The sequence below is a fragment of the Eschscholzia californica genome, unplaced genomic scaffold (genome assembly GCF_041429995.1).
Source record: "Eschscholzia californica isolate CP2 unplaced genomic scaffold, dmEscCali1.0.p SCAF_1, whole genome shotgun sequence".
NCBI lineage: Eukaryota > Viridiplantae > Streptophyta > Magnoliopsida > Ranunculales > Papaveraceae > Eschscholzia > Eschscholzia californica.
In genome coordinates this window covers 14,314,589-14,322,879 of record NW_028238198.1, presented here as the reverse complement: position 1 = coordinate 14,322,879, position 8,291 = coordinate 14,314,589, and the positions used below count along the sequence as shown (strand labels likewise).

The 8,291-nt window shown below is 37.0% G+C and overlaps 1 protein-coding gene across 1 annotated transcript; it reads left to right on the top strand.

The window, feature by feature from the left end:
• The first annotated feature begins 2,342 nt into the window (after positions 1–2,342).
• On the top strand, positions 2,343–8,291 carry LOC147564380 (coatomer subunit beta-1-like). The gene is made up of 5 exons (XM_086645494.1): positions 2,343–2,767; positions 2,924–5,026; positions 5,945–6,454; positions 6,949–7,034; positions 7,804–8,291. Exons 2-5 carry the CDS (start codon positions 2,978–2,980, stop codon positions 8,009–8,011), a joined length of 2,853 nt encoding a protein of 950 aa, XP_086501620.1. The 5' UTR covers positions 2,343–2,767; positions 2,924–2,977; the 3' UTR covers positions 8,012–8,291.

Here is an 8,291-nt window from a genome sequence, read left to right as displayed (position 1 = left end):
TCCACAATTTCCTTTTAGTTGGGGCGATTTCCTTGAAACTTTTATTAGATCTTCAAAGTTCTTAAAGTTTAGCTTTACTGATTCAAAACTTATTTTAAGAACTTTGAAGTTTCGTGTAATTCGTTCTGAATTTTTTTTGGATTATTTCCCATATGGCCCCCAACTTTGTGACGAGCTTCCTGCCTGACCCCCTACTTTAGTAATAATTCCTGTATGGCCCCCTTTTTTTCGTTGTCTTTAACATTCCTTTATTCTCTCTCCTCCATCTCATTTTCTCTCTCTCCCACATCATCTTAGCACGAATCTTTTTTTTATCCTCTCTCTCTCAATTTTTTTTATTTTCTCTCTCTAAAAAAAATTTGTTTTTTTTTAAATTACCTCTCTGCTCTCTCTCTCTAAGCTCAAGTTTGTTCATCACGAACAGACCTCTAGCGAAGGGAAACCCCCTTCCCTGGAGTTTAGAGAGAGAGGGAAATTTTTCTTTTTTGAGAGAGAGAATAAAAAAAAAAAATTGAAGGTCGCCGGCCGAAAATTTGGCCGGCCGATGACCCTCCCGGTGAAGATGATAATGTGTCGTGCTAAGATGATGTGGCAGAGAGAAAAAATGAGATGGAGGAGAGAGAGTAACGGAATGTTAAAGATAACGGAAAAAGGGGGTCATACGAGAATTATTGCTAAAGTAGGGGGCTAGGCAGGAAGCTGGTCACAAAGTTGGGGGCCATTATTGGTTCAACATTTTTTTTTAAGAACTTCGAAGTTCAGTCTTATAGGTTTACAAAATTTTTAAAAACTTTAAAATTCTGCATTGTTTGATTTTTTATAAAAACTTAAGAACTTTTAACCCAAATTTCGGCCGAGGAACTTTTGGTGACAAATTTACTCACAATATGTTCAATTCAAAGTTCCACCTGTTTAGGTGTATCTTTGAAGTAATAACTACCTGTTTAGGTTAATTCTATTTTGGCCTCAATTTGTGGTTAACTCGCTGTTTTGGCCCCATAAGTGTTCGACGAATCGACGATTCAATTCGCTTCTACGAACAAACTAAAAGATAATCATTTTTCCCAGAAATACCTACGTGAGCCAAAACAAAATTAATGTTAGACAATGTGAAAACATTAAATGCCTTGCCTTTCTCCTCATTTCTCCGCTTCATCCATCTCTCCTTTACCTAATCTCCAGCATTATTCAAAAGAATTAGAACTTTGAAATTCTAAGACTTTGAAGTTCTAGTAAAAAAGTTGTACCTTTAAGATTTGTACTATAAAAAATTTGACAAAATCCATAATTTCACTTTAAACATTTGTACATGGAAATTTTTTCTATTTCCCATGAACTACACCACTTTTATAACATCCACTCATCCGTCCACCAGTCTTCGGTGCAGTGGTTGGACACCTTTCTTAAGCTCATAAGATCGTGGGATCAAGTCTCAGTGGAAGCAGTTTGCCATCAAAATTTATCCCATGTATTTTAGGCTATAAATAAGTAAATTATGTAATAAATTTGTTGGGCTTTAGGCCTCTTTCATGTTGTTGGGCTTTAAGACTCTTTCATTCATGGTTTAAATTAGGCGGTTATCGTGCGTATCACATCTTCATGATCTAGCAATGCCTTGTAACGACTAACGTAGATTGTTGTCGAGATCTAAAAAAAAAGAACATCCACTCATCCTAACTTTTATGGATTGGAATTTACCCACAAGTCCCATTTGTTATTCATATTTCTAATTAAACCCACTAGCTATTAGGCTATGTTTGGCGCGCGGGAATCACGTGAGAATGGAATGTGAATCCCGGAAATCACATTCCCGACTACTGTTTGGCTCGCGGGAATGCAGATGGAATCCTATTCCTGGAGGAATGGGATTCTCCCCAAACGGGGTAATAGCAAATCCAGGGAGGGGGTGAGTTGGTGATTCCCATTCCCGGAAATGATTTGATTTATCTGGACAAAATAATCCTTGATAAAATATTAGAATGACTAATATTAAAATCGTCATTCTCATAATATTTTAACTAAAAAAATTAAAAATCTAGGATTTCAACCACCACCATAGCAACACATTCTCTCTCTCTCCCACCATCTTTCTCGCTCGAACATAACTCTCCATCTCTATCTCTCTCCATATCTCTAGTTTTTTTCTTCTCTCTTATTCTTTGTTCATAAAAAATCGATTCATAACGTTTAAAAAAGAATTAGTCGAGACCTTATTCATTATACATAAATCTTTAAATACAACTTAAATTAGTGTATTACGTTACTATTTCATATCTATAGATTTGAATAGATAATACTAATTAAAATATATATAACAAACTTGGCCTATAATTTATGTAGTTAAAGTAAAAAGATATAACAGGACTTTCGAAAAAAAATTACATTCTTATTTCTATACAAACCAAATAACAATTAAGAATATATCGGTCGAACCAAACATTAAACCAAAATAATCTAATTTCTGAGAATCCCATCGCGGGAATGTGATTCCCAGGACATCCATTTCCGTGCCCCCAAACGTGGCCTTATAGTATTATTAATTTCTTACTTCCAACTTACGGAACTAACGATATCGGAATTGCGGATCTGCGGGAGCACTTACACTCTCTCTCGTTCGATTTTTTCAGATCTGTCAAAAAATTCTGTGTAATTTCTCAGAGTTCCTTCGTTCTTCAGCGATCAGTCATTTTCGCATTTTTCGTATTAGCCTTCGATCTGGTTGGCATTATTATTTGCAGTGATCTTCTTGTTCTGGTTACTTGATAAGGTATGTCTAAATCTTTATATCTCTAACTTATTTGTTGTTTTTCTAGGGTTTTCAGAGTGAAAATGAACTCAAATTTTAGAAGATTTTGAGTTCAAACTTCGGTTAGATCTTTTAGAATTGTATTTTATTTTAATTAGGGATTTCCTGCTGAATCAGGTTTTGAACGATTAGTTGTTTTTTCTAGAGAGAGAGAGAGAGAGAGAGAGAGAAATGGAGAAATCTTGTAGTTTGCTTATTCACTTCGATAAAGGAAGTGCTGGTCTTGCGAATGAGATCAAAGAAGCTCTTGAAGGAAGTGATTTAGAAGCTAAAGTTGATGCAATGAAGAAAGCGGTAATGCTGTTACTGAATGGTGAAACAATTCCTCAACTTTTCATTACAATTATACGTTATGTTTTGCCTTCTGAAGATCACACAATTCAGAAGCTTTTGTTACTGTATTTAGAGATCATTGATAAAACTGATTCTAGAGGAAAAGTTCTTCCTGAGATGATTCTAATTTGTCAAAACCTTAGAAACAATCTGATACATCCAAACGAGTATATCCGTGGTGTGACTCTTAGATTTCTTTGCCGGTTGAATGAAACTGAGATTATTGAACCTTTGATCCCATCTGTATTATCCAATTTGGAACATCGTCATCCGTTTATCAGGCGAAATGCAATTCTTGCTGTTATGTCGATTTATAAACTTCCACACGGTGAACAACTTCTTGTTGATGCCCCTGAGATGATTGAAAAGGCTCTCACTTCGGAGCAGGATCCGTCGGCGAAAAGGAATGCCTTTTTGATGCTCTTTAATTGTGCTCAGGATCGCGCTGTTAATTACCTTCTCACTCATGTTGATAGTGTTCCTGACTGGGGAGAATTACTTCAGATGGTTGTTTTGGAACTTATCCGTAAAGTTTGTAGAACGAATCGTGGAGAAAAGGGGAAGTATATTAAAATCATTATATCTTTGCTGAATGCACCATCAAGTGCAGTTATATATGAATGTGCCGGAACACTTGTTTCTCTGTCGTCTGCACCCACAGCTATCAGAGCTGCTGCCAATACATACTGCCAGCTTTTAGCTTCACAGAGCGATAATAATGTTAAACTAATTGTTCTTGACCGACTAAATGAACTAAAATCAACTCATAGAGAGATCATGGTTGAAATGATCATGGATGTACTTAGGGCACTTTCAAGCCCTAATCTTGATATCCAGAGGAAGACAATTGACATTGCTCTAGAACTGATAACTCCGCGGAACATTGATGAGGTTGTTCAGGCACTTAAGAAGGAAGTTGTGAAGACTCAAAGCATTGAAATTGAAAAGAATGGGGAATATCGGCAAATGCTTGTCCAAGCTATTCATTCTTGTGCTATCAAATTCCCAGAGGTGGCAAGTACGGTGGTCCATTTGTTGATGGATTTCCTCGGTGACAGCAATGTTGCTTCAGCTAATGATGTTGTTGTTTTCGTACGCGAGATCATCGAAACCAACCCAAAACTTAGGGTTGCAATAATAACAAGGCTGTTAGACACATTTTACCAGATACGTGCTGCCCGGGTATGTTCATGTGCTCTTTGGATTATTGGGGAGTACTGTCTCTCGCTTTCTGAAGTTGAGAGTGGGATCGACACTATTAAACAGTGTCTTGGAGACCTTCCGTTTTATACAGTGAGCGAAGAAGGGGATGGTGCAGATGCGTCTTCAAAACCTAAGCAAGTAAATTCCATTACTATCTCTTCTAGGAGACCTGCCGTTCTTGCAGATGGGACCTATGCGACCCAAAGTGCTGCCTCAGAGACTGCTATCTCTGCCCCAACTCTTATTCAAGGATCACTGGCTTCACCAGGGAATTTGCGATCCTTGATTCTGACTGGCGACTTTTTCCTTGGAGCAGTTGCCGCCTGCACACTGACAAAACTTATCCTAAGACTTGAAGAGGTTCAACCATCTAAACCTGAAGTGAACAAAGCATCTACACAGGCTTTATTGATCATGGTCTCCATGCTGCAACTTGGGCAATCCTCATTTCTTGCTCACCCAATTGACAATGATTCTTATGATAGAATTATCCTTTGCATAAGATTGCTTAGCAATACAGGAGATGAGATTCGAAAGATTTGGTTGCAGTCATGTCGTGAGAGTTTTGTTAAAATGCTTGCAGATAAGCAAATCCGTGAAACAGAAGAAATTAAAGCGAAGGCTCAGATTTGTCATGCACAGCCAGACGATCTCATTGACTTCTACCATTTGAAGAGTAGGAAGGTAATGACGCTTCTTCTAGTATTTCCTTTATGAACTATCATCTGAGAAAACCTGTTAAACGTATGTTATTCATAGTTTCAAGAAATTTATATTATTCACGAGTTACATGGCAATTCTACATTTCTGCGAGTATGGTATTGGAGGTATGCGGATAGGCTAGCAAACATGTTCGTATTTCTCCATCAAACACAATTATTACATTTCACATACGATACTTTTATCAGCATAATAGATGTTACTTCACTTTTTGGGACATATGAATGATTTCTTAGGTTAAGTATTATTTGGATTATAAATGTCCTCTGTCTTATTCTCAGAAGAAGTTTTTGTATGTGGTGTTGCTACTTGTTAAAGTACAAGGCTACTAGCTATGCTGTTATCCGATTTTGTGTTCATTATCTGGATGAAAAGGTGTTAATTTCTGTCTGTTTACGAAAGGTAGTCGGTTGTAGTGGTAGCAAGTAGAGAAAATACGACCCCTCTTCCTGGATATGAGTATTTTTACTTTATCTGCTACTAAAGTTAACACATCCTTTCAGTTATATTCACTTTTAGCCTGACGAGATGATATAGGTAAGCATCTACTTATTTATTTATTTTGTGTATGGACTGTTTAATCCTACCTTCTGGAATATGGGGACCTTTTGTCATGTTTAGATAGCTTTCAGTCAGTTTTCTTCCCATCAGTGTCAGAATTTGTTAATATGATGCTGGAAGGATCTATATCATGAGAAATATCTAATAATAGCTACCTCAAGTTATCTGAAAAGGCAATCTATTTCACATATTCTTTATTTCCTCTATTGGGGAGAGTTTTGGTTTTGTTTATTTGATTTCTTGTCTTCCCTTTTAGGCGATCCTCAACTTCAGTTGTTGGAGTTTCTAAGTTATTATATTGACTTTGTGTACAAAATTCAGGGAATGAGCCAGCTCGAGTTGGAAGATGAGGTCCAAGATGATCTAAAACGTGCCACTGGAGAATTCACCAATGATGGAGATGATGCTAACAAGCTAAACCGCATTCTTCAGTTAACAGGATTCAGCGACCCTGTTTATGCTGAAGCATATGTTACAGTTCATCATTATGATATTGTCCTTGATGTCACAGTTATCAACCGAACAAAGGATACTCTCCAGAATTTATGCTTGGAGTTGGCAACAATGGGTGACCTAAAACTTGTTGAGCGCCCCCAAAACTATACACTTGCTCCAGAATCAACCAAGCAGATCCGAGCCAACATTAAGGTCTCTTCCACCGAGACAGGAGTTATATTTGGGAACATTGTTTACGAGACTTCAAATGTGCTGGAGCGTACAGTCATTGTCCTAAATGACATCCACATTGACATCATGGATTACATTTCTCCTGCTACCTGTGCTGATGTAACATTTAGAACCATGTGGGTTGAGTTTGAATGGGAAAACAAGGTACTTCTTTAATTATTTATTTGCATTAGAACTTTAGAAGTAGTATTTTGATTTTTATGCAAGTCTTTCTTTTGATTATATATATATATATATATATATATATATATGGGATCATCTTGCAACAATTAGATTGCTGCAGTATGAGTGAAAGGCTTTGAGACTTTGAGACTATTCAGACATTCATAAAAGCAAAGGAATATGAGCTGCTACACATGATAATTACATATGGGAAATGGGGTACCAGTTGCTGCCTCCATTACCACAATTATCAGTACTTTATATATATGTGATGTTATTGTTTTTTATGTTCACCCAACCAAGTGTGTCTCGTCGCAATGCTCTGTTACTCATTAGAAGAGAATGTATCGATGTGTCTTTCTTGTTTTTCCTTTTCTGGCCACTAATTTCTGCTCCTTGTATTGCTTGTTATTTATCTGTTGCATTCTTAATAAGGGCGTATTTATGTGATTTCCAACTCAATTTATGCGATTCAGGTAGCGGTGAATACTGTCATTCAAGACGAGAAGGAGTATTTGAATCACATTATAAGGTCAACAAACATGAAGTGCCTCACTGCCCCGTAAGTCATGCTTCTCTCCTCTACTTAAGTATTATTTAGTTGTCAAATATTTTTCCAAGAGAGAACAATGAGAAAGAGGGTGCAAGCCCAATCTAGTATCTAATTAGAATGGTAGTCTCTCCAGGATATTTGCATGTATAACTTCCTCTTAGACACTTCCTGTGAGCTTGCACCTTGACGGAGTCGATCCAACATTTGATTTGTTAGTCTATTCGTTCCCTTTTACTCACGATCATAACTCGAATCGGTCTTCTTTTCCTCTTTCATGCTTTTGGTAATTAGTGCAGGACTGTGAACCAACATGAACCATAACTGAGTTGTTTTATAACACACTCGTCTAATTTAAAAACCTTTCAGAAGATAATCCGTTGGAATATTACTTATTTATACCCAACTGATTCTTTTCCCACTTGATCAATTTTGGTTGCTGAATCTAGGTAGTTTAATCTGGCTTCGGAGTAACTTGGGTCCAAGTTCGCCATTTTTCTCCTTCATTAAGGTTCCTAGATAGAAAGATAGAAGAACTAAGAAGACCTAATAATAGCAAGACATACATTTATAAAATTTTCTACGTATCTTTCTTTCACGACTCCCGAGGGACATGGTTGGATCAACCTGAGCCTTGACTCCTGACCCTGTAGCCCAACAACTTAGACACATTTATTTGTTCGTGTTACGACTTCCGAGTTTGCTCAAATTTTGCTAACAATATATTGCTTCCCACTAAACTGACATTTTTTTTGTATTTGGTGGCTGGTTTCATTTTTAGGTCGGCCCTGGATGGTGAATGTGGATTCCTTGCAGCAAATTTGTACGCGAAGAGTGTGTTTGGAGAGGACGCACTAGTAAACGTTAGCATCGAGAAACAAACAGATGGAAATCTGAGTGGTTACATAAGGATAAGAAGCAAAACCCAGGGAATTGCTCTTAGTTTAGGAGATAAGATCACTCTTAAGCAGAGGGGAGGTAGCAGTTGATAGAAACCCACATTACATTAATATCTTATTCATACGATTTTAGATTTCAATCACCACAGGTCACTGTCATCATTATGAATTGCAATCTTTTACTGAGTTCTCGCTGAAGCTGATTTCTTCCTTCAACATCTTGGCGTTCATTTTTTCCTAGAGAGAGAGAGAGAGATAGTGGTCCTTTTTGTATTTGTTTTTTTTTTTCTGAGATGAGGATCTGATGCAGTAATATCTGGTATTTACATTTGTGAACTTATGTTGTTATATATAGGTATTATCTTTGTAA

Coding starts and splice junctions, on each gene's coding strand:
- LOC147564380 (XM_086645494.1), top strand. CDS start 2,978: ATGGAGAAATCTTGTAGTTTGCTTATTCACTTCGATAAAGGAAGTGCT. Junction 6,455..6,948: donor AGTTTGAATGGGAAAACAAG/GTACTTCTTTAA, acceptor TATGCGATTCAG/GTAGCGGTGAATACTGTCAT. Junction 7,035..7,803: donor ATGAAGTGCCTCACTGCCCC/GTAAGTCATGCT, acceptor TTTCATTTTTAG/GTCGGCCCTGGATGGTGAAT.